Source organism: Actinia tenebrosa, unplaced genomic scaffold (genome assembly GCF_029948245.1).
Source record: "Actinia tenebrosa isolate PJP-AT-01 unplaced genomic scaffold, QUT_ActTen_1.0 PGA_scaffold5__44_contigs__length_20552954, whole genome shotgun sequence".
Classification (NCBI taxonomy): Eukaryota; Metazoa; Cnidaria; class Anthozoa; order Actiniaria; family Actiniidae; genus Actinia; species Actinia tenebrosa.
The window spans coordinates 5,997,954-6,025,237 of NW_028292582.1; the positions used below are offsets into that span (position 1 = coordinate 5,997,954).

A 27,284-nucleotide genomic window follows, 5' to 3' on the forward strand; every position below is an offset into this window, starting at 1 on the left:
CTCCGTTTCGCTGCTGTACGTGCTCTTCCAGATGACCTCGTGATGCGCCCCCGGGCCTCCCTTTTGGCAAAGGACCAAGATGTTCGTGGTAGGGTGCACGACGCACCAACGCGTCAATATTTCTTCCCACGTCCATTCGTGCTGCACCTCCAACTCTTGCCTCACCTCGTCTCTCGTTCTCACGCTTCGCCACGCTAAGATCTGAATCACGTGTTCCGCTACCTTCGACCCCACCGCCGCCGGCGGTTTGCGTAGGACTCCCCTTTCCAGCCGATCTCGCAACAGTTCGGGCGTCATGATGGTCGTCGTGCACACCCGTCCTCGTCCCTTCACGTCTTTGATCACCGTCACCGTAATGTCCAACGATCGACCCAACATCCATTCCCTCTTGGACTGTTGAATCATTTCGATGGCGTTGGTCAACATCAACCTTTGAAATTGAGGCGTGTGGTACGGACGTATGGCCAACGACACCGGGTATTCCAAGTCCCCACCGTACAGGGTCATGCCTACTTGATCCCGAGCCGTCAATCCTTCCTCGCCGGCAATGCGTTCCATGACTTGATCAAATAAACGTTCCACCCATCGCACCCCCCATTCGTCTTCTCCTTCCTCTCCTCCCTCGTCCAAGTCCTCGTCACCGTCATCGTCGTCATCATCGTCGTCGTGACCCACGTACGGCCTACGTTGGCGACCGGCCTGCTCCAAACTGGACCTCGTCTCGATCCGATACGAAATGACCCGCGTCCGCATGGGCACGTTCACTGCAAACACCGAGCGAGCACAACTCTTAATCAGAGACGAGCTCCTGGTGCTCCTGCCTGATGCCATGGTGCGAAAACACTAAACGATTGCCTACACCGTACTCCTCTATGACATACACTTTCGTACGCCCTCGTTCTGGATCCACCAATGCCTGCTTCACTCGGGCCCGTTCCCTGGCTCGGCGCGCTAACACGAACGCCACCCTCCTCTTCCGCTCCTGCTGCTTTTCAATAGCATCGATCCATCCCGTTAACGTATTGGCTAAGCCGTGTACCGCCTTGACGTATTCCTTCGCGTCTCGCAAAAACTGAGGATCGGGAGTCGTGCCTTCCTTATAATGTTTGGATAATGCCTTCGCAAAGCCTTCCTTCAGAAAACAAAAAGCAAAAGACACCCAGTTAAGATTCAACGGTGTACCCGTATTTATTCACGTATTCGGTTACATATTGTTTCAGCAATAGTACATCAAATTTATCTAACTCTTCAATGCCTCTAGTCTTTAACAACTCCACTACATTAAAAAATGTTCTTCGAACTAGGATGTATTGCGTGCTTGATAACATGTCTTGATTGCTATAATCATCTTGTCGCACTGCATCCAAGGCTTGATAAATGGTATCCTTCATTCTCTTATTCATTCTTTGCTTTCGATCGCATCTCTTTGTCATTTTCATACTGATGAGTACTGCAGTGTTTAAAAAGCAAAACATAAGCTCATGCCTAAAATAAGCCACGCCCACACGTAACGCTTCATCGTACTTACCACACTGGTATCTTCGTATCCTACGTTGGCTTTACTGGTGATTCACTATACAAAACCTATACAAATCACAGATCCTGGTCCCCCTATATAGACCCCACCTAGGGGGGTGGGGGGACCCCCTACCCTCCCCTCCCTACCCCTATATATTCAAGTCCATTTTCGTACCCAATCACCAAATCGTATGCCTAGATACCTAGTCCTTAGTTACTTTACTTAGCCAACGCCAACCTTCATCATGCCTCCCAAGAGATCCAACCGCCGCATGGTCATCCCCCATCCAGAAGACAACCAAGTAGACCAAACTGCGCCTACTCCTCCAGGAACACCGCCACCACCACCATTGCCTACCGACGCCGGCGTCCCTGCACCGATGCCTCAGTTCAATCGATTCAACATTGATGATCCCTATGATTCCGTGGTGGTTAACGCCCGTAATGCCTACATCAACAATCATGATTCGGATAATGAATCCAATACCGAAGGAGAAGCAGGTCCTTCTGCTCCTAAGCGTAAGCGGGAGGACGTGGAACAAGAAGAGGATCAGGATGATGAGCCTGAAGCCGAGGCCAGTCAGGACGAAACCCTGGTATGTACCATTTGTATCTTGCCTTGCGAATGCAATACTTCAGAACCCTTCGTCATGACACCCTGCTGCAATCATCCCCTTCATGGCGCCTGCATCCTGCACTACTTGGAAATGAAGCGTACCCACTTTAGCATCATGTGTCCTCATTGCACCCAAAACTTATGCGTGGGTCCTGATTACATCACGCCCGACCAATTCCCCGACGGGGTGGCCGACCGAGACAATTACAACTACGTCATCCACAATCACGTCATGTTTCGCTTGCCCCGTTCGTGCTACGAACAGTACTATGACGAAACCTACAGAAAACCTTACCATACCTATGCTCCAATGTTTCACATGCTCTTGCCCACCCCTAGGAAGCGCTTCGTCGCGTCATCGACTTCATCTCTAACGGCTACAAACAAAACAAACAAGACACCCGAGACCTCTACCTCTTCTTCCGTCGCCAAGAACGACTAGTCACCGCATTCGAAAAAAAGTGGAAACTCTTTCGAGGCGACTTGAAAGGCATCCACGAACTCCTTCAAAAGCAACTTCATTCCTGCAGCATCCTTAAACTAGGCCTCGCTCCTCCAGACACCAGAACCTAAAAGACCTCTATTCTTTCAGACCGCAATCGCTACCACCGCCACAAACGTCCTACGCAAACACATTAGAAGAACCCTAGTCCTTACCCAACTGCTCGACAACCTTCACGACCTCCTCTACGACAAAAAACTCTGGTTACTTCATACCCGCCTCAGCAGCGATACCCACCCTCTCCTTCACCAACTGCAATGCTATAAACGATGCCTCCAAAACAAACTCAGAGTCGCCGGCATCGACATCGAAAGATTCATTGAACTCGAAGGAGGGGACTTTGTCACCGGCATGTTCTGGCTCGATACCCTTGCCTTTACCTTGTGAACTTCACTTTGTGTTTTCTTCAGGCCGCTGCCGTCACCTGCGCCATTTGCCTCTCCAACGTACCCCCCAACTGCCCCAACACCGTCATGACCCTTTGTTGCAAACACCAATTTCACTACGACTGCCTCGACCAATGGCGTACTCGTCAAAACACTCAGTGTCCCATGTGCAGGGCCCGGCCCATCCACACCGATCCACCCTTCCTCACCACCCTGGAACTCTTGCCTCTCGACTCCTCTGACGAGGACGACGATTACCAAGCCAACGACACCCCTTCACAGGACGACATCGACCACCAAGCGCACCCCTTTACCATCATCCCCTCCACCACCATCGCCCTCGAAGATGCCCAAGATTACAGCTGTCACCACCGTACCCCCAATGCCTATGGTCCCATCGTCCTCCATTCTACCTATACGCGTCTCCACAACTTCCAGTTCACGCAAACTCCTTCCACGCCTCTACGCTACCTACTCATCGCCCACGAGGCCCGCGAATACCCGCCCTCAGGATTCATCCGCGTTCAACTTTCCACCTCGGCCACCATCAACCACTACTTATTCGCTTCGGCCATGTGGAGAACGTACCAGGACGACAGCAACATCATCTTTACTTACCTGCCCTTAGTCGATGGCCTCAATCGCGACCTTCCCCTATCCCACTTCAATGCCCACACGTCCGTCTACGTCTACGTGGCTCCCTACTTCCACACGGACGACAACGATCCCAGCATCTACATCATGGGGGTCAGCACCAAAAAAACATTACGCGCTACCAAAGCCTCCTTTCTAAAAGCATTTCCACGTTGTCCTTTTCCCTCATTAGAAGGCCTCTACTACACGCCCCGACACCCCGTACGACCCCTCTCATCTGATATGTACGTGTCAAGAGGCTCAAGATCCTGACTGTCTCCAATGCAACGAAGCGGTCAAGGACTCCGAAGTGGACAACAAAAGGTTCTTCTTCCCTCCTGACTTCCAAAAACGCACTCCTTCACACCTCATCACTGACGTGGCCGACGCTCTGGATGCATGTCCCACCTTCCAATTGTTCCTCAACTTCTTATCCATCTTCAACAAGAAAAAGGACTCCAGCCCCTGTGGCTGGTGCACTTCTTAATACTTTCCTTTCCATACAGACCTACTGACGCGTTCACCCTGACGAAGACCTTTGCCAATACTGCTCCCCTCGTTCACGTTTGAAACTACTCTTGCTCCTCAACAGTGCTGCGTCTGTTACTCGCCTCTTCCCGATCATCCGCTTCAACGACACCTTCCAACCGAAACACTTTACTCCGACACCAACACGACCTCCTGCTGTGCCCAACCCATACACACCGAGTGCCTCATGCAGTGGATCCTCAGCACGGGCTTCAACTACACCTGCCCTTACTGTCGTGCCCCTCACGCGCTGCCTCAATGGCCCGGTTCCTTGTTCGTCAACTACCTCGAAGGCCACTTCTCTCAAGTGTACAGCGGCGACCCCGTCTGGGAAATGGCTCAACCCACCATGGCCCGCATCATGCTCCTCTTCTTGCGTCACGTTCACGACCTCATCCACATCCGACCCATTGCTCACGTCAACTTCCACAACACCATCAAGCCTCCGCCGTGCCTGCTCTGCCGTAAGCCCATCCCTTATTCGGGTCAAGAAGGGACCATCGATTACACGGGTCAATACCACATCTTCAACTGCCGTCAATTCGCTCTCCGAGGGTACATGCCTCCGGCACCTCGTCACGTCCCCGTCCAAGCCTGTCATTCCCTCTGCCTCGTGCGCTACATGGATCAACACCGTCATCACTATCCCATGCCGTGTCCTTGTTCCTCCCTCCCTGGACCTCCACACCAAATCTGCGTCACTCGCTTAGACACCTTATTTAAAACGTTCATTCGTCACACCCGAGACGCCGCGGCCGTCAAATGGGCCAGTCGCCTGTGCATCCAAGAATTTCAAACCAACACCTTCCACGTCATCCTCCTCCACAAACAACGACTCCGTCTCGTCCGACTTCATCAACGAATCCATCCGCCCCACACTCCTCTCAACCACGTCAAGTTCTCCCTCGACTACCAGTCCCACATGCGTCGCTACCTGACCTCACTCGACCTCAATCCTCTCCCTGGCCTAGCTCGTTACGTCCTTCGCTACAAACGCTGCGATGCATGTCTCGCTTACCTTCCTGGATGGTTCCCCCAATGTAGAAACTGTACCACACCTTTCCAAACTCTTCGTAATGGCAAACGCGTCCGACGACACGACTTATCTAATTAAAAAACATTTCGTTTGTTAAATTTATGTACTGCTTTTTCATTGGTCAATAAAAACCTTTTAACACACCTATGACTCGAGTTTATATGCTAATTCCTTCCGGATCCCTACCCTAGACTACCTTAACTTCACCCTTCTATTTCATAGCAGCCCCGGTGGTCTAATGGTATGATACTGGCCTAGCTGGCTGGAGATCGAGGTTCGACTCCTCGCAGGGGAGCTTTTCTTTTTTTTTAAAAAAAAACTTTTTTTCCTTTTTATTTTCTTACCTTCTTAGGCTCAATCCTCAGCTAACCTCATTCAAGCTTACGCTCAATTCAAGGCTCAAGTTAAGGTCTCCAAAGAAGCCAAGCCTGTCCCCACCGTCGACGACCAAGTCACGGCCAGTCTCATTAAAGTTCGTGGGAACGACCTCTCCAAAGCAAAACCCAGACCCACCCTCGAAGAAGAGGAAAGCGCCAAGTGGTTCGTTCATTCTGAAACCCACAAAAAATACCTCATCCACAGCCCCGATACTCCCAAGGAAATAGCCAACGACCTTGCTCGAGGCATTGGCAAAGTCCTCGTCACCAATCATGGCATCCTACGACGCATAAGCTTTCTCCCCGCCTGGAATACCTATACCTTTGCCATGGTCAATCCTCCTCAAGGACCTCACATTCACTCTGGCGATCCCAGCCTCATCGAAGCGTATGCCCAATGGAAGATCAAGGTTTCCAACGATGCCCTCCGCACGTACGAGCAAAAGGAAGAAAAGCGCAAAGTAGAAGAGCGCAGGGAACAGCGCAAGAAATACATCAAAGAAAGTCGTGACCGATGGATGACCTCTAAGGGTCATACCTGCGTTTGCTCATGTAACACCTGTACATGTAAATGTCATGAATACCCCTCCTATTAAAAAACCGTTAATCTCAAAACCCACGTCTTGACTACCTTTTTTAAACACCTCCCTAAGTAAGTGCTCGCGGTAGCTCAACGCGTAGAGCGTCGGACTATAGTTCCGAAGGTTGCTGGTTCGACCCCCGCTCGCGGGACCTAATACTTTTTCAAATAAAATAAAAAAGGAAAATATCAAATATCAAATACCCACTTACGTCACCCGCGTCGTCACCCGTTCCCGCCTCCCCTTGGGCGATCCATCACCCCAATTACTTCCGTTTCCGGTGATTTGCCATGGTAACCGGAATACATGAATATGTAATGCATGAATAAATTAACCTGACCCTATGTGTAGACATATATCACTACTTCTTATCATTACTCGTCAAGGTGACCGGATCACGGCAGACCCTCCTAAAATCGTAAACTGTTCTTTTGACATTTCTGATCACTTACCTATCACTTGTAATTTAAACATACAGAAATCACAACCAACTAAAAAAGAGATAAGTCGTCGTAACTTGCGTAGCATTGACATAAAGGCGTGGCACGACGACGTGAAAATAGAACTATCAAACGCTATCTGTCCTATTTTCGACGTAAATATAGCATGTCATCATTTCAATCGAACGCTTCAAAATACATTGGAAAAACATACGCCTATGCGTACACGTCTTGTGACTCTGCGCCCCTAAGCTCCCTGGTTCGATGAATCGTTAAAATCTTTAAAGCGTAGAAAGAGACAAATTGAACGCAAATATAGGTCAACTGGTCTGGAGGTACATCTCCAAATTTTTAGTGATCATTGCATTTCTTACTATGACAATATTAAGGCTGCTAAACAAGATTACTATCGTAGTCGTATATCCAACTCTGATCAAGGTCAACTTTTCAACCTCATTGACGGTCTCTTTACAGTAAAGTCTGCGCCGTCATTACCATCTCACGACAGCCCACAAGCCTTAGCAGACAGTTTTGCTGACTTCTTCAACAATAAGATCATTTCATTAAAGCAACAACTTCAATCCTCTAACCTCGTAGACAGCGATCTTTCTGTTACGACAAATCAATCACCATGCTCTACACGCTTCAATAAATTCTCTGAGGTAGCAGTGGACTACATAATCAAACATATTGGCAAGTCCAAACCAAAAACCTGTAAACTGGATCCTGTACCAACTCCACTATTTAAACAATCAGTGATTATCGTGACACCTTTCCTGACCAACATCATTAATGCATCGCTTAATGCATCTCTTGACCGTGAAGAGCTTAGTAATTACCGGCTCATTACCACTCTGATGTTTGTCTCAAAACTAACTGGTCGCGTGGCAGCCTCACAAACATTAGCTTATCTCCAATCCAATGACTTGCTATCGAAATTCCAATCAGCATATAGACCTCTCCATAGCACCGAAACAGCGATTCTGCGTGTTGTAAATGACATTCAGACTGCGATTGACAGACGCGAAGAAGTTGTGTTGGTTTTCTTAGACTTATCGTGCGCATTTGACACCTTCAACCATGAGGCACTTTTAGACAGACTTCATACTAGATACGGAATAGTCCATTTCACGGTTGCCTGGACGCCATCTTGGATTTGTATGAAAGTGAGGCTGGCCTTGAGTCGTCTGGAAAGGCTTGAAAAGTTTATACGGTAGTTCCGGTGACTGTTCAAGTAAAAATGAGCTCAAAATGTTTGAAAAACGAAAGAAAAAGCGTAGGTCCGCAATGTCGGTGCTGCCTATGGCTGTACGAACGCTTTTTATAAGAACCCAGACTTGAATTTTTTCTGTTTCCCGAGTGACAAATCAAATGACAGAGCAAATATTTTCTCTTGATTACACCATCGATTTCGCTTTGATTTGTCACTCGGGAAACAGAAAAAATTCAAGTCTAAGTTCTTATAAAAAGCATTCGTACAGCCATAGGCAGCACCGACATTGCGGACCTACGCTTTTTCTTTCGTTTTTCAAACATTTTGAGCTCATTTTTACTTGAACAGTCACCGGAACTACCGTATAAACTTTTCAAGCCTTTCCAGACAACTCAAGGTCAGCCTCGCTTTCATCTAAATCCAAGATGGCGTCCAGGTAACCGTGAAATGGACTATTTGTGGAACTGCTATCGAATGGTTCAGATCCTATATTATTGACCGTCACCAACAGGTCGTCATTCATGGAACCCCATCTCGTTCGGTGCCACTACATTTCGGCGTTCCCCAAGGGTCAGTTTTAGGACCTTTGCTGTTTGCTCTGTTATTCGCGCCCATTGAAGACGTCATCTTAGCACATGAGCTAAAAGTCATGGTGCATGCTGACGATACACAACTTTATATATCAATGAAATCGATAAGTGATCGTCCTTCTGCACTATCACAGCTTGAAGCATGCACAAAGGATGTTCTTACCTGGTGTACCATCAACGGCTTATCCTGTAACCCTGATAAGGCCGAGAAAATCCACCTGTCATCCCGTTTCTCTAAAGTACCACCAATTCAATCTTTCAATGTTAATGGCTACAGTATCTCACCATCCAGTTCAGTACGCAGCCTTAGTGTTACCCTGGATTCTCACCTCCAGATGCCAAATCACGTTAACATGCTTTGCAGGTCTGCCTTTTTCTCACTAAAGAACATTGGCATGATTAGAAACTTCCTCGATCGTGACAACATTAAGCGTCTTGTTCATGCATTCATTTCTTCAAAAATTGACTTTTGTAACGGTATTCTTTATGGCCTTCCAGGCGAAGAAATAGGTAAAATCCAGCGCGTCCAAAACGCTGCAGCAAGACTTATCACTAGCTCCAAGAAATATGAATCTATCAGTCCTGTACTTATTGGTCTCCATTGGCTTCCAGTCAAAGCTGGTATTGATTACAAAATACTCCTGACTGTTTTTAAGCACTAAACAACATGGCTCCGGTCTATATAACTGAACTTCTTAAAAGATACAATCCAACGCGCACACTACGTTCTGCTAATCAAAAGCAATTAATCATTCCAAAAACTGCCAGTAAATCTTACGGTGACAGAGCGTTCTCAGCTGCCGCCCCCGCTCTCTGGAACAAAATTCCTCAAGAGATAAAAGCCTTGAGCTCACTTAGTTTGTTTAAATCTAAATTAAAAACTTATCTATTTCGTAAATATTATCATTTATAGTTTATACCTAGCAATCATTTTATTCCATGTATTATATTATCTTTTTAAAGAAATTGTAATATTATATATAGTTGTTAACCTGTCATTTTTAGTGTAATTTCTTTCTTCTATTGTAAAGTATTGAAACTTGTTAAATACTCAATAAATTATTATTATTATTATTATTATTTTGCTCCTGCACAATTGGGTGGCCACAAAACAACTAGAAGAAATTTAAGTGCAGATCCAGGGGTTAGAGTGAATTCGGTGACTAGTCAAACCCTTGAGAGTTAAAACATAATGAGAATGAAAGTATAACATAGGACCTTGCTGCTTGTGTTCAACATCAGATACAACATGGCCACCCATGTTGTAAACACCACTTATTACTTATAATAACTGCGATGTATTTTGTGCACAGTTTATGTTGAATTACTGAACAAGTTCTTAACAAGCTTTATAATAACCATCATTATTATAGATCACAGCCTGCAAAAGTGATGAGGATGTAAGGCAGCTTCTTAGCAAAGAATCAATGCTTGATGCCCTCCAGCTGACTGGATACCGAGGGGTACCTTCCAGAGAGACCCTGGATTCAGCTAAAGACATAACAAGGTAATACAAAATTATAGAATTTTATGATATTAAAGTTGAATTTTCCCCCTTTTGAATCTAAAAACTGGGGAACGCTATGTTAAACGACTCAAGTTATACTCGGGTTTTTTGTCTTTTGACATTATTACTTTCCATTCGAGTTCAGTTCTAGCATTTTAGTGATGTTAAGTATTAACATAGGTTAATGGGAGTGGAGCGGTAGGGATTCGGTTACCTGTCACAAGAACATAACTATGTAATTAGATCACGTACATTAAGTGTAGTGTTTCATATTGCAGTGTTCGTCGTTCTGTAGTCTACCGCTTTTTTATAGTCAATACTCAATATAGTCAATAATCGTTTCACTATGTCATCGAAATAGAAACAGCGACAGCGCTACTGTCCAGGGTGTCACACGACAGAGGAAAATCATCGCTTTGGTAAGATGCACAAATCTTGGCAGGGACCCAGTAGCGATTACGACGAATACAGCGACCACGAGGCTAATATTCATTAGACTTCCCCAACACAGACCAATGGAGAGTTGCTCAATGCAATGAGGCTTCTATGGCAACAAGTGGGGAAGCTACAACTCGACCAGAAGGATCTCCGTGACCAACTGCAACAAAATGGCCCGACAATTCCTACAGGTTTACGAGCTAGCGCGAGCTCAGGTAATTTCAACGAAACGTTTTCTAGCTATAACTATGTCGACCTGTCCACCCTCCTACCTAAACCCCACGATTCAACCTGGGAAGACGCCAACAAACGCAAAAGCCCTACGATTGAATCCTTCGATCATTGGCTTGAAGCCTGGTCAAGCTAAGAACGCAAACTAGTGACGACCGACCCATCACTCTATCAGGAACTTTCGAGTTACCGAATCATAGTACAGAAAGCTAATCGGAAATGTCAATGGAAAGCTGTCTACGAGTTTGATGTGCAGTATCGTCAGAACCTCTCTACGTTGCCAGGGCCTTTCCATCAAATCGACACAACGCTCTACACAACGATCCTCGACTCTTTTGCAGTCCGTAGAGAAGCAATAACATGTCAACGTTGCCGATCGGAATACCATCTCGTGCGCGATTGTCCCTTTCGGCTTGTCGGGGGGATCATGCAATGGCCGATTGCAAGGTCTCTTCCAACAAAACTTAGTTCCCCCTTCAACGCCGAACAATGGACGAACTCATTACGTGATTATTTTGATTCCGACTTTACCAATGAACTATTGTACCAAATTGAACACGGCGTACGCATCGGCTACGATGGCGTCAGCACTTCCCTCATTTCACCGAACCACAAATCTGCCTTATCTAACCCAAAAGTCATCGCTCAGGAACTTGAACGCGAAATTAGTCTTAGTCGCAAGATCGGTCCATTTCTGAGCCCTCCATGCCAACATTTTATCGGATCGCCGATGGGCGCTATCCCCAAAAAGCGCTCGACGCCTCTCAAATGGCGCATAATCAACGACTTATCATGGCCCGCCGGCCAGTAAGTTAACGACGGGATAAACAAAGAAAACTTCTCATGCACATACGATACGATCGACACCGCTATAACTCATCTAAGACAATACGGAAAAGATACCTTAATGAGTAAGCTGGATTTGACGGACGCCTTTCGTCATATTCTCGTGCATCCCCACAACTGGGAAATATTAGGTTCGACATGGCCCATCGATATCAACGGATCAATTTCTCAAGCATATTTTCTCGACACCTTCTTACCATTTGGACTACCCTCATCACCAGCACTATTTTTAAAATTCGCTTATACACTGGCCACGGTCATGCATCACCGCGGGGTGTTTCCTGTGTGGCATTATTTGGACGACTTCTGGACGTGCGGTGCTACAAGCCCTGCCAATCACTGTCAACACAACTTGGATGTTATGCTTAACGTATGTCACGATCTGCGTTTCTCTGTAAATCCAAAGAAAACAGTTCAACCGTGTACAAACTTAGAACTTTTAGGAATCGAACTTGACACTATCGAACTTGACACTATCACACTTCAAGCTCGCATATCAGAAACGCGCCTCAAAGAGACAATTGATTTACTCTCAACATGGCAAAGTCGCACTTCCTGTAGAAAACGGGAGCTTCAATCTCTGATTGGAAAGCTGAACTTCACCTGTTTCATTTGTCGTCCAAGGAGAACCTTCTAACAACTGTCAAACTGTCTTCAAGGACGTCAAATGGTGGTTAACCTTTCTTCGCGATTGGAATGGCCGCAGCCTCTTCTACGGCGATCAGTGGCTCACCAACGACTGCTTACATCTATACACAGATGCATGCACCAGATGCTGCTTTGGTGGACTATTTGGTAATCGTGTGGAGCATTTGAAGCGTTGGGAGTCCCTAATCGCCGCTCCATAACCTTCAAAGAGTTATTCGCAATCACCATGGCAATTCCTATATGGTCGTCCCAGCTTCAAACTCAAAATATCATCTTTCATTGCGACAACAAGGCTGTGGTCGATATTATCGTGTCCGGCTATAGTAAATGTCGAATTATCATGTCACTCATGCGCTATCTATCATACGTGTGTAGCAAATCTAACATAATTCTCAAAGCTGTTCATATACCGGGAATTGACAATGCTCCATCTGACGCTTTGTCTCGTTTGCAGGTATCTCGCTTCAAGTAACTCGTCCCAGAAGCACAGGTTTGTCCCACTCCGATCAGGCGTCTGAACTTACAGGCCTTCAAGTAAAAGCCAATGAATATTTTCACAGTGGACTGGCTAATAAAACTCATCGATCTTACTCTTCAGCTCAACGTCAATATTTAGAATTTTGTGATAAACATAGACTCAAACCACTACCTGGAGATGAAACCCCATTGATACTCTTCATTACGCATCTAGCGCAACGAATTCAACCCCAAAGTATTAAAGTATACATGGCTGGAGTTTGCGCACTGCACATCAGCAATGGCTACCACAACCCTTTAACTAACACTATAAAACCACAACAGACATTACGAGGAATAGAAAGGAAACACTTTTTCGCCAGTAAAACAAAAACTACCTATAACATTTGACCTACTCTGTAAAATGTACACTTTCATCGACCTAGCAAACCCGGATGATACTGTTTACTGGTCGGCTATGACAATGGCTAGTAGTATAGGGGATGTATGTTTCAATTCACCCCCCACCCCGAAGATCACCCGCGCCATTTAGTCCTGATGAAAGAATCCCCGCATCAAGTGGCCTACATTAGTAATCAAATCAAACAGGCTTATGGGGGTTACCCGAGTAAAGTGTCCGTAAATAGTACCGCAGTATTCACTAAATAGTAAAGTTGGATAGTAATCCCAAAACCGCCCCCGGGGAAGACCCGCAGGTCTTAATAGCCCACGAATGCCCAGACAATGAGAAAAGTCGCTATTAAATATGCTAACATATATGCATGAATGTAAAGAATTTGTCTATGACTTTTGTATAATTTGTCTAAGATCCAAAGTTAACATACCCAAGCCTAAGGGTTTCTGGTGTTGTGGTAAGAAAATGCAAATAGAAGACGACACGTCAGCACAGTGTTACGAGTGTGGTAAGAATATTCTTATCGAACTTCAACGAACACCAGGAAAGTTGCCCATTTTTCGATGGAGCCCTACACGAGGTCCACTGAAGACCTAACGTCATTGCTCATGTCCAAGTCTTGCAGGGCGAGCTCGAAGGCGCGTCGGGCTTGGTCTCTTTCGTCTAAGGCCGTTTCAGCTTTTCGCTTGAATTGCAGTATGACTTCGTCCTTGCCCTTGATTTTTTTCTTTTGAGCATCGGTTAGCTGCCGTATTTGTCTTTCGTAATTCGTTTCCTTTTCTTTCAACGTTTCTTGCAGTTCCTCGACGCGTTTTTCTAACGCGACCCTTTCGTTTAACGCCTCCAGCCTGCCCAACATACTCCTGGTGGCCTCTTGAAAGCCTTTTAATCTTGACACTGCGACCATGACTTCGCCATTCTCATCGAAAAGGGGTTGTGGTTTCGTCCAGCGTTCCTTGTTTTGAAACTTCATGTCCCTAACGCTTATGAGAACTCTGCCGCCACGCTCGGTAAGCCTTACTTCGTCTGAGTCAAAGTTGGAATACGTATCTTTTAGTCGTTGCATGGCCGAGTTTACGGTACGTAAGTCCTCTAGCTCTATGTGCTCGGACGTTCCCGCCAATATGTCTCCGCGTGTTAGAGGATGTCTTAGGGCCTTTGTGATTCTATTTATTAGAGAATCGTCAGGTTGTTGGGTGGGAAGCAGTGGTTCTTCGTCGCCGTCGTTAATGTCTTCCTTACCTTCCTCAGTGGTGGGATCGAAATCAGTTCCTTCTTCTTCCATTATATATGATAAGCTCAAAGTTAAACCCCAACGTATTACCTAAGCAGGTTGGCGGACTAAAGGCAGAACGGACCTTTCACCGGGTCACATTTACCCCCAGCAGCGCAAAGCCTGGAGAAACCTTGTACGTGGGCGTGCCCCGTCTAACGGATAACCTAGTCTTAGTACCCGGCACCTTAGCGTTAAGGTTCGACTTAGCGGTGCAGCCAGATACCGCAGACGAAAGGATTATCGTTAACAACGTGGGTCGCAACTTGGTCTCTAAAATGAGAATCAACTTTGCTGGGGAATCCTTGCTGGATTTAAATAGATATGATTTATACACCACCTACAAAGATTTATGGTTAACAGCATTTGACCGCGCGCAAAGGATAGAACAAGGAATTGGTAGTGTCATTCTACGTAAGGTCCGCACACCTACGAAAACGCAACCTACTGACGGCAGTGGGGAAACCGCAGTAGCAGACGCAAAGCGAATAAAGACCGCCTATGGGACTAAGTATGTCATACCACTGGACTTTGAAGTAATCACAAATCATGGTGCGTATTACCCCAGACAGTTATCCGAGTTACAGTTTGAAGTAACCTTAGCAGATATTAATAACATCATTGGCGGGTTAAGCTCTGCGCCTAGCGCAACGACTCCTTACTCCATCACCAATTTGGAGCTGCAGTACGAGACGATATACAGTGAAGAGCTGGCTCGTAGCGCCGGCATGGAATACAGCGCTGGAAAGGCATTCCTATACGACCACGTAGTAATGTACAAGACGTTCAGCTTTCAAAACAACGTCGAAGAGGTTATTAACCAAAGCATCAACATACCACGAAGAAGTCTCACGGGGTTAATGTTGCTGTTCGCAAAAACGTATACCGCAGGTGGTAGAGACTCTGAGGCATTCTTTAATCCTAACGTTACCAACGTAGGTGTTAGTATTAACGGAGTGCCTAACAAGGTTTACTCCCAGGGGATAAAGCCCGCGGATATGTACCGGGAAGCCGCGCGCAAGTTTGGCGACAAAATTAGCCCTGAGGAATTCTTTAATGATAAGTATGCGTTATGGATTGACATGCGCACGACCAACGACGAAGACCTACATGGGCAGGGTCTACGTCTAGTAAATGCGCAGGATGGTATAACATTGGAAATCAAGCGCACCAAAGGAACCGGTACCGACTTTAAGGTGAACGCGTACATCTTTGTGATGTCTGACGCGCAACTGAGCGTGGAAATGAATCAATTGAAAAGCGTCGCCTATTGATAACTTTGTGCCTCAGTTACCCTAAAATATTTCTTAGATATACCATGTTACGAGTCTTCGAAAACAACGAAACAAAGCTGCAATGCGTAGTGCAAGGCGACAAGCTATACTTCAAAGCGAAGGAAGTGGCGCTAGCGCTGGGTTACGAGCGTCCCAGAGACGCAATTAGAGTTCACGTTCCTGAAAAGTACCAGAAAAAATGGGCTGATTTGCAAGGGGCTTCGAATCACCGCTCCTTTTACTGCGCAGCCACATTCCGTGTTCATTTCGGAGCCCGGGTTGTACAAGCTAATATTTAGCTCCAAGCTGCCAACAGCAGAGGCATTTCAGGATTGGGTCTTCGAAGACGTTCTTCCCGCGCTAAGAAAGGTGGGTAAGTATGAAATCGAAAAGCGCTTTGACAGTCCAAACAAACTGGTCTTTAAGATCGAAAATGAGTTTGACTTACATAAGAAAGTGGTTGACTACATTCGTAGATTCTACCCCCAAATGCTCGTAACCCCTGGCCTAGGAGAATTACAGGACTCGGGTGGGAAGCGCATAAAGTGCTGGCAGAAGGGCTACCAAAAAGGTCAACCCGACCTGCTTATCTTAAATGCGCACACCCATTACCGTGGATTCTGTATAGAGCTGAAGACCCCAAAAGGCACCGGGGAACTTTCTGAGAGTCAACGACTACTTTTACAGAGGTATGAAGAAAACGGCTATAAGGTGCTTATAAGCAGCGACTACGACGAAATCTGTCGCGCCATCACTGCGTATGCTGAACACCTACGAATTCCCTGCAGGTGGTGCTGTAAGGCCTTCAAAACCAGTGAGACTTTGGCAACACACTTAAAGATATTTCATAGAATATATGGACAAGGATAAATTTAACGAGTTAAAATTCATACAAACGCACTGGAGGGATTTGGTGGTGGGGGAGATTTACGAGATAAAGAATTACGTGGTCTTCGAAGACATCGACCGCCTGCGTTTGGTCTTAAAGAATAAAAAAAGAACATACACCCTTTGGGCGCCTGATAGGATAAGGTACGCCATTGAAGGGCAGGACGTTACCCATGTTATGAGTCATGGTAAAGAGGATGGCAGGTGGGTATTCGACGTAGTTAAGTATGAGCCTGAGAGTCCTCTGCATGGTTAGAGACGTCTAGTAGAGTTCTGTGTGCCTTTGGGTCGGCTGCGCACCAATGCCCCACGAAGGATTCCTTAAGGAATGCACTGCCACAATGGAGGCAGGTGTATTTTTTTCTCGTCTTAGGCTTGGGTGCTATGATGCAGTCGTTGGATATCTCGCAGGTAATGCAGTCCATATATTGAAATAGCGATTAGGAATGCAGCTGCGTAGGCTATCATATAAAAGGAACTATCTCGAAGGAATCCCTTATTATTATTAAGATTTTATTAGATCCCCCCGGAAACTATTTTGAAAGGAGTCTTATTTATTATTTATTCTCATTACCGGAACTGCCTCGAAGGGGAGTCTTATTATTATTTATTCTTATTAATAATAATAAATAAAAATAAGGATCCTTTCCTAGCAGCTTTGGGAAATCCTAATAAATAATAAATAAGAATAAGGGATCGATTTTGGGGAGTCTAGCGCGCTTCCTTGATCCTTAGGTTATTGGCACTCCACTCGTCAAATCGATCCACGTACTCTTTGAAGGTAATCGGACCATCAGCCTGCACGTACAAACACTGCCAAATATGTTGATCGCTCCTATTGCGACCGCAACGGGGGCAGTCCGCCTCCCGATACTCCCTGTCTTCCCAGCGCACACCTTCAACGCGGGCGAACATGGCAAAGCTCATGTCTATCTCCTTTTTTAATCGCGTCAATTTTGCCCTCGTTTCCTTGGGGCAACAGCGCGCTGCGATATCGCCGTGTATCTCGCAGGCTACGCCGTCCAATTCATACCGCGCAAGGCAGCGGAAACGATGCCACTCGTCGTCTTTGTCTTCGTCGCAGCGCTCACAGATGTTCTTTAGACACACCCTGTTATCCACGTGGTACTTCAACATCTGCACGCTACTGAATAGGCGATCGCAGTGTTCGCAGCGCCTTTCCCGCGACTTCCTACAGACCTTATTCTTAACGTGATACTCTAGCATTTGCTTAGAACTAAGCCTCTTGTTGCAGTGTACGCACTCCATATATGATAAGAATTTAATAAGCCTTAAATGGGATACCTCATAAAGTCCTTCAAGGACTCTTTTGCCCACGTTGCCATCGTTACCAGCGCACCAAACCGCTCTACGCGCTTCAGGCCGCACATTTCATCATATAACTCCTTTACACGTTCGTTCAACCGGTCTATCTCCTCCCTTTGCATTTCGACCGTCCTCTGTAGGTCTGACTTTTCTTTGACGACGTTAACCATTGCTTTGACTGCTTCCACGGGCTCCATATATATCAGGGAACAAGTTCCCTTCGAGAGAAGGGATATAATGGAACCAGATCACATGCCTTGTAACGCTCTGATAGTAGGACCCACCGGCTGCGGAAAGACCCAGTTTGTGGTGGAGCAGCTATTAGGACCCTTTAGATACCAATTTGACTACATAGTGCTACTTTGCCCCACCTACGTGAATAACCGCACCTGGACGGGTGTAGGCGTAAAAGATGACGACTTCTTTGTAGATATCTTAGACCCCAATGAGTTATCCAGCCATCTTAAGTTCTGGCACAAACAATTCCCCAAGAATACTCAGACACTCCTCATACTGGATGACATCGCCTGCGGGCACGATGTAAAAAGACGCACCTCAGAGTTGGTGAAGCTCGCTTTTAGCGGCAGGCATGACAACATTAGCGTTTGGTTGCTCTCGCAGCAGCTTACCAGTGTCTCCAAGCCTTTTAGGGAAAACGTAGGATCTCTCGTAGTATTTTATACTCCAAGTAAGTCAGACCTGGAAACCATCTTAAGCGACTACGGCGGCGAAATATCCAAGGAACAGCTGCACGAATACATGCGACATTTAAAGACGCACCAACATTCCAAAATTATCTTTTCTTTGAGGTTTCCGTACGAGGTAAAAATCTCCGATCCCTAATGTATATGGAGATCGAGCAGTTGATAGAAGTCCCCACACAGCTAGATGAAAGTAACCTTAAGGAACAACTTAACATCCTCGTGTCTTCGGGGAAGTGCAAAGAAATGATAGGCAGGGAACTTACCCATGAGCAGGTCAATAAGTTGTCGGAAGAGGAAGTCAAGAAGTTCCATAAGAGGTATGAGGCTGCCCTTGCAAGTAAGACCACGGACGCCGTAGCAGATTCCGCTATCCGACTTGCAACTAAATTGCTTGGACTTGCACTGCCCATAGACGACGTGGAGCAACTGCGGAAGGACGTAAGCGATGACTACGTTATTGCTCAAGAACTTAAGATAACCTGCGGGTGGTTGTCTTTGAAGTGCGGCAAGTTAATGGCAGTCGCCTCTGCGGCACTTCACGTAGCTCAGCATGTCAACTTGAAGGAACTTACGACGTCTTGGAAGGACTTCAAGAAGGACAGAGAAGTCGAAAAGGTCTTCCAGGCAGCACTTGCTGAGGTACCTAGTCAAGTACCTGCAAGTGACTTATCAAGTCCTCCTCAAGTACTTGCTTAGTCACCTCAAGTACTTAGTCAAGTCATTCACGGGAATTACCCAGGTCGCCTCAAGTACCTAGTTAAGTCATCCTTAAGTACTTAGTCAAGTCGTCTTAAGTTGCTTATCAAGTCCTTCAAGTCCTTAGATATAAATGAGTGAAGCACCAGAGCAGCCCGAGCAACAAATCACCAAGGCTAAATCTCCAGGCAGAGTTGCCGCGGGGAAGAAGCTCGCGGAGATGAACAGGAAGAACAAAGCCAAAAAAGAAGAAAAGGTGGAGGAAAAAGAAGAGGAATCCCTTATTAATCCTGGGTACGTCATTGGCGCGTTGGGAGTTGCTATAGCAGCAGGCAGCCTCTACTTACAATGGCGGGCTACTAAGCCAAAGGTAGAACCCGTACATGCAATGCAGGAGCCTAGAAGCAAAATACCCGTGATGGAGTAATAACCTTCTCGCTCTGTAATATAATGTCAACCGCGTTATTGAAAACTGTTGAAGAGGCAGCTATCATTACTTCCATCGTTTCGGGTATTGGTTGGGTAGGTAAGAAAGTGCTCAAAGAAGACTTTACTGAAGACCCAAGCAAGAGCTTCGCTAATTTTGCTAAGATGACCGCTGCCGTGGGTGGGGCTATCATGGTAAAGGATTACCTACGGAAGGAAAAGTACCTGCCTCAGTAAGCGTAGCTTACTTCTAGAAGGGGACTTGTCCCCTGTAATATAAATGGCTAGTTTAATCGCAGGCGGAGTTATTGCAGCTTTAGCATTCACTGGAGCTAATTATGGCGGTCAGTATTTGGATAGATTAGTCAGAGGCGACAAAAGCGGAGATTTGGTCGCTGAGAGGAAGAGACACGACTTAGCGCTGGAGAAATATCAAAGGGACGTGGCAGCTTGGAATGAAAAAAGACAAGCTTACAGGGATTGGTTGGACAAGAACTACCAAGACAAAATGCAGGCGGATAAGAACTTCGAAAACACAGACTACGCCTTTAAGCTCTATGCACAGGCGCACCCCGCGGCATCGACGGGGTTGAGAAAGCCTCAGTTCAGGAATTACTACCAGCCTTCTAAGAAACAAAAAGACAATGAGTTGATCTTCGTAGGAGTCGCAGGGCTGGCGGGAGGTGCAGCTTTGGCGTATCTAATATAATGATCTTCTTTTTGGAAAGCGACAAGAATGACTTTACCACTTATTTGAATCCCCCCATCAAAGCCCATAAGGTAAGGTTGGTTAGTTGCTCTTTATACAATTCTTGGTACAATTTGATTGGCGTCTTTGTTGTTGTGGGCGCCAACAAACCAAAGTTGCCAGATTCCCATTACACCCCTATAACGCTGGCTAAGGAGCTAGCAAAGCATGGATGATATACTCTTACCACAGGATTGCCCCATGAAATGACATTCAAGAAAAATAGTGGGAGTGCCAATCTTACGGACAGTCCGTTAGTAGAATTCCTGGGCCTTACTAGTACCACAATCAATGGTCAACTTGACGTAAAATGGAAAGTCCCCGCTAACTACGAAGTTCACTGCAGCTTGGTAAGCTCATACTTTAATGAAGGACCCAGCAATCTAATGTCCAAGTTTCCGTCTAAGGGTAATCCATTTGACCTGGTAGAATACGCACCCATTTCTTTGAGCTATGACTTGTCTAATGACCTAGTAGAAAGTATTCACATTTCTATCAAAGTGGATGGAGAATCCGTAGACTTTAACGGTCGTCAAATCAATCTTGTTCTGGAATTCATATAATGGGCCGCGTAGAGGACAAACTTAAAAGGATTTACTATGGACCTGAAGGCTATTGGAGAGGAGCATCAGCTATCAAGAAACTCGCGACCGCGGCCAGGGTATCAGAAGAAACGGCTAAGAACTGGTTAAAAAAACAAACCCTCTGGCAGGTTTATCTTCCCGTACCTAAGTACATTCCCAGGCCCAGCTTTACCGTAAATGCCCCCAATGAAGTTCATCAGGCGGATTTGCTTTTCTTACCGCACGACAAGGTGAGAAGAAAGACCTATAGATACGCTTTGACCGTAGTTGATATCGCAAGCAGATATAAGGACGCCGAACCCATAACCAGCAAGGATTCTGGGGAAGTCGCAGAAGCCCTAGGTAGGATTTATAAGCGCGTCTTGAAATGGCCCAAGCTGCTGCAGGTGGATGCGGGGACTGAGTTTATGGGCGTGGTTACTAAGACCCTGAAAGACCACAGCATCAAGATTAGGAGAGCCAAGGCAGAGTACCACAGGGGTCAGAGCATCGTCGAAAGATTCAATAAGACCCTGGCCGAGCGTCTCTTTGGGTACCAGTATTGGAAAGAGCTGGAAGATCCCTCCGAGCGCAACAGGGAATGGACTCAGAGGCTCCCCCAGGTCGTCGCGGCTTTAAATGACGAGGCGGCCAGGGCTACGGGAATGAAACCCAAGGATGCCATAAAAAAGAAACACGTGGAACACAAGTCCTACGTCAGAAGTTCGAGGGCGGTCTTCCCCCAGGAAAAGAGATTAGGTGATGTCACGGTTCGATATCTCTATGAGCCGGGTGAATTAGAAGGAGGATCCAAAAGAGCTACGGACCCTAATTGGTCTTTGGAAACTTACCAGATCCGAAGTGCAATAGCAAAGAAGGGTCAGCCCATCTTGTATTATCTTTATGATGGTCCCACGCGTGGGTTTGTCAAAGAAGAACTGCTTATCGTGTGATTACCGAACGCGTGCGTATGGATACCATCGTCGCACATCCACCTCTTACCGTCGAATGCGGATAACGACACCTCCTGTGTTATGCTGTGTATCTGATGCTTAAAGGACCGCAGGGAATTCATGTGATGCTTCTGAGACTTTTGACTATGAAGCACATCCACGTAAGACTGATGCGTAAGTTGCCTCTTAACTACGTATTTTCTTACGCCTTTTGCTTTCTTATCTGCGCCGTCCGTTTTGAGGACGCTGTACATCTTCGGTTTTAACCCAACATATTCCACGATGGGCTTGCCTGAAGTTTCATCCTTCATCTTTCCAATTACTTTCTTGTTCTTAGCAGAGTAGAGGGGATGGTCGCGCGGATAACCGCTGGTGTCGTATTCGTCGAGATCTTCGAGGTAGTCCGCGTAAATGTCGGGGGTTTCTATTTCCATTATTAGAGAGTCGGTGTCTGTGTAAAGGAGGTGGCAGCGGTCGCCGTACTTTGGTTTTAGTTTGTCGTAGTAAAACTCGTACATCAGCAACTTGGATAGCTCCAGCACGGTAAACCCGGTGTATACCGGCTTGTTTAGGAAAAGGTTGGCTTTCTTCATGTGTATTACGAAGAAGTTCAGCATATGCACGTAGCGCACAAACCCAGGCTGGAATACGTATCGCTCTGCTTCCTCGCGGGTGTTAGCAATACGTATGCTTACCCGCTTGCGGATGTTTTCCATGGTTTTCCCGAAAACGCTATTGTTCATTAACTTAAAGAGATTCTTTTCGAAGTCATTTTTGGCGGCAGTACGTTTTTGGGTATTAAAGTCAATGTAGGGCTGCATCCATGGTTCTTGGCGAAACTTTAAAGCGCGGTGCACCTTTGTCACGCGCATTCTGTGTCGCACGTAGAATTGCAGGTTGCGATAGTGAACTACGTACTTCTTCTTAGATATCAAGTTTAGGGTTAACTTGCGGTAGGGTTTGTAATTGGGGCACAACTTCTTTTGAAGCGGGGATAGCTGCTCGAATGGTATTTCAATTGCTTCCGGGGCAAGTGGGTAATCGTCGTGAAGGGGGTGAAGTTCCGGGGGATACTCCAAATCCACCTCCAGAATAAACCCTTTTCGACTGTCAGGCCTTATGCGCATGTAGTACTCTGGTTCACGCGGCGTTGCCCATTCGAAGTCCCGCACGGGCAAATGCTGGGACATTGCCCACCCGTAAAGATTGTTAGCATCCAGATAAGATATGTAAGTTGTTGGCTTTTCGGGGTCGTACCCTTCCACCTGGGGATTGTTGGCGCGCGCGTAGCGGTGGCTGGGGCCGCAAACGCCCCCGCGAATTCCGTCTTCCATGAATCTATACATTTCGTAGTCAGTTAGGAGATCTAGCTGGGCATCTGTTTTCTTCAGCAGGGCACTCCAAGATAGCCCGGGGGCTGTGTAGAAATTCGCTGGATCTAACCCGTAGTAAGACATGGACATCTTTCGGAAACTTTGAAATACGTCTGCTAGTAGTACGACGTCGGAGAGAAGATAAATGTCGTGGTAATCTCCCAGGTTTCTGCAGGCGCGCTTTTCCCACACCTCCTGCGCGTAGGCATACTCATCATCGGATATCCCCGCTTCATTTAGGGTGCTGTAGAAAGCCTCTTTAGGTGGAAGCTGCGTTTCTTCAAAGCGCTCCCAGGAATCCATGTATTCGTATGGATACACACCTTTTCTCTCTGCGTCGTACTCGTCGGAAATGGGTGAATCTTCGTTGTAACGGGCAAGATTGGCTAAGGAATCTGCCATGAACTGCTGGGAGTCCAGGAATTTCAGCTTGCCAATCGTTACGGACACATACCGTTCTTTGTTGTTAGGTATGCACTTTACTTCGTGACCCTCTACTCCCTGGAGAAGTAGGTGGGAATCGTATCCGCGAAGGTTGTGAAAGAACACAGGAATCTCCATGTTGTGGTCTATTCGGTGACTGCATTTCCAGTGCGCGGCACCTTTGTACTCGCCGGTAATCTCACAGCAATCCATTACTTTGTCTATGTAAAAGTCTTCCTCGAGTGGTTCGCCACAGTGGAAGCAGTGCGTAGAGGGCTTGCCGGGCTTTTCCCCGTCTTTCGCATAGCGTCCGCATGTGAGGTGTGCTTCCCCTAAGTACTCTCCGCTTGCCTTCCAAGCCTTCTTTACCCGGCGACCAAATTTGAGCACTCCCAGGTCGCACACGTGACATTTCTGGGCCGCGTGGTAATCTCGGAGGTTCTCTGGGGTTACCTTAGCTTTGCGTGGATACAGTCGGCGGCGGATTTCTTTCTCCTCTTCCTCCAGGGCTTCAAGGAACTTTCGTGCTGCGTCAGGGCCTCGGTAAATTACACGTTCGTCGGCTTCTCCATCGCATCGAACTACTATGTATCCGTATGAGCAAATTTCATGCGATCCTTTCTTTTGCGTGTTACCGGCCTCCTCGTACTCTGGAGTAATTAAGGACTCAAAGTCCGCGTAAATCACATAAGGCACTTTGTTTTCCCGCTTGTGGTCGCTGTATTGTAAGTTCTTACTTTCTGGTAATTGGATTCTTTGGGCGGGTTCTTCAACCCCTCGGCAAATCTTCTCGTGCTTCTTTAAGGCTTTTACGTCTGTGAATGGCAATAGGCAGGCGTCACAATAATACCTCTTACGACAATTCTTGCTGTGTGATGCAAATAAGCGGCTTAGAGACTTTACCCATGAATAATGCCCTCCGTGGTAGAAGAGGTGTATGCGTTGCCCTTCGCAGTCTGAGATATACAGAGGCACAATGGTCTTCTCTCTGACACCATAGACGTTTATTGCGAGGTGATTTCGTTCTTCGAAATCGGGTATGGCACGTAATTCCATTGGGAAGACTACGTCTGACCAATCTAAGTCGTCACTTGGGTATTTCGACGTTCTGAATGCGTTTTCTTTGACTGGATATAGGGCAGACCTCAGAGCCCATTTGAAGCACTCGTTATCTTTGTTGCGTACGCTAATTATTGCTCTCTTACGTTCTATGAAAGTCGGCAATGGCACGTAGGATCCTCCGCGAATTGGCACGTAACGGGCAACCCCAACTGCCGCACCTTTGATTGCGGTTACGGTCCACCCGGAACCTTCTCGGGTGTACTTTGCTAGCGACTCTGAAAGTGGTCCAATTTGCTCTGCTATCTTTCGCTCCAAGTCTGTCGATTGCAGCATTACTAAGGTCTTGGTGCGCAACCAAACTGTGGTTTCGGTGTCGCCTTTTATTAAGTCAACCTCCACCACAACGGAAACCTTAGTAGCTCCCAACTCTTCCATCCCTCTTTCTACTAATCCTCTTATTCGTCTTACGCTTGCATTCCAGTAATTATGCAAATCTAACGTGGAGCTGGCTGGGAGGGTGTGTGATGCGAAATTATATTGCGAGTCCATTGTCTATATATAAGGAATATCTTTTGGTGGAGCTTGCGGGCAATACCCGTGGACGCATTTTTGGACCTAGTAGTCCCCGCAAATATGGGGATCGGGTCTTCCCCGGGGGCGGTTTTGGGATTACTATCCAACTTTACTATTTAGTGATTACTGCGGTACTATTTACGGACACTTTACTCGGGTAACCCCCATAAGCCTGTTTGATTTGATTACTAATGTAGGCCACTTGATGCGGGGATTCTTTCATCAGGACTAAATGGCGCGGGTGATCTTCGGGCTGGGGGGTGAATTGAAACATACATCTCCTATACTACTACGGCTCATTTTCTATTACTACGGGCCAGCGAATTCATGATTACCTATTCTTCAGATCCTATGCTTACACTCAGCGACGTTAACATTACAACTACCGCCAACAACGATGAATATCTGGCGTTACACGTAAAAACGTCAAAGACTGATCAGAAACGACAGGGAGTGACACTCTACACCGGTCACGCGAAATACACGGTCTGTGCTGTTTGCGCAATGAAGTCAAACTTACATCTACAGCGTCTACGTTCGCAAGGCAGGAGTGAAGGCCCACTGTTCGGCCTTTCTTCGGGCTCAACCTTAGCTCGTTTGAACATGGCTAACTATCTCGCGGTACTCTTACGCCTACTAGGAATTGTCTCAGGATCTTATAGCACACATAGCTTTCGGATCGGTGGCGCCACATCAGCAGCGACTGCCGGACTCAAAGACTACGAGATTAAGCTGGGAAGATGGAACTGATTGTTATAAACGTTATATTCGTTCACCAGTGAGCCTTTTCCCCAGTATCGCCGAAAAAATCTCAAACGCAGAACACTCGACATATCAATATGCCAATCCTTACACACCTAGTCAAGGTTAAATTTTTATAACTACATATACAGTTCTTTCTCATATTTGAGCCACTATTTTTGGGCAGTTGTATTGTCCAAATATGAACCTTAGCCCTAACATGCGTATTGTATAATTTGTGTAGAGATATTAAGTGATGTTAAGTATTAACATAGGTTAATGGGGGTGGAGCGGTAGGGATTCCGTTACCATCTAATCTGGGATAAACTGAAACCCGAGACGAGATCCACAGACATCAAACTCCAAAGAGTCCAAGCAAATCTTGTCAAAGGGATAATTCCCATTGCAAGTATCATAGAAGAGCTTGTCAATGCTCGTGAAAAAATCCCAGAAAATACCTTAGAGGTATCAGCAATGGTTAAAAAAGCCACTGATGCAATAGCTCTCATAGGAGCTGCGAACTTTGATCTCAACATGAGGCGCTGCGACAATATACGTCCGGAGCTTAACGAAGACTACAAACACCTTTGCTCAAGCTCAGTTCCGTTCACTGATTCCTATTTGGGAACGATGCAGACCTCTCTAAGCAGCTTAAAGACCTTGCTGAGGCTACCAAGGTCAACAAAAAGATCCGGAACGACTCCAAGAGTGATTCTCGAAAGTCATCGGGGTATAGGAGCTTCAAGAATGGCAAAGGTAGAGGCTTTGGCTACAAACACAGAGATCAAAACTCCCAATCTAGCAAGAATTTAAACGGGAAAAGGCCCAACCTCCATTACAACAGAAAAAAAGACGAGGGGAGGAGGCAGAAATAGGGCCGGCGAAATGCCCCTCTAATGAGGTAAATATCAATGAATTTCAAGGAGGTAGATTGAAAAACTTTGTCCCTGCATGGAGGAAAATAACCTCTGATCCAGATATCCTTGATTGGGTAGAACACATGCACATAGAATTCGTAAACGATTCGCCTCCAATTCCGTGTAAAAGCCATAGAGTCCCTAAATTCAATCACATAGAGTCTGTAATTATAGACTCTGAAATAGAAAAACTGCTACACAAAGGGGTTCTTATAGAATCTACTCATACCATAGGGGAGTTCATTTCTCCAATATTTCTGAGACTTAAAAAGAATGGTATTGATTACCGAATGATACTTACTCTCAAGGAGTTGAATGAATCTGTTGTTTACAGACATTTCAAAATGGACTCTCTTAAGTCAGTAACTGACTTAATGACTCAG

The 27,284-nt window shown here is 46.3% G+C and overlaps 1 protein-coding gene, 1 long non-coding RNA gene and 1 pseudogene across 2 annotated transcripts; 1 reads left to right on the forward strand and 2 right to left on the reverse strand.

Annotated features, from left to right (window-relative positions):
• Nucleotides 1-1,163: 1,163 nt before the first annotated feature.
• On the reverse strand, nucleotides 1,164-1,634 carry LOC148906394 (uncharacterized). The gene is made up of 2 exons (XR_016121336.1): nucleotides 1,529-1,634; nucleotides 1,164-1,450 (listed from the first exon to the last, which is right to left on the reverse strand). It is a non-coding gene; the product is annotated as an uncharacterized LOC148906394 (long non-coding RNA).
• Nucleotides 1,635-17,884: 16,250 nt separating this feature from the next.
• Nucleotides 17,885-25,219, reverse strand: LOC148906395 (uncharacterized). The gene is made up of 2 exons (XM_089038019.1): nucleotides 21,862-25,219; nucleotides 17,885-17,940 (listed from the first exon to the last, which is right to left on the reverse strand). The coding sequence occupies exons 1-2, from the start codon at nucleotides 25,217-25,219 to the stop codon at nucleotides 17,885-17,887; spliced, it is 3,414 nt and encodes a 1,137-aa protein (XP_088894145.1).
• Nucleotides 25,220-25,570: 351 nt separating this feature from the next.
• LOC148906396 (uncharacterized) lies at nucleotides 25,571-26,859 on the forward strand (annotated as a pseudogene).
• Nucleotides 26,860-27,284: the final 425 nt, after the last annotated feature.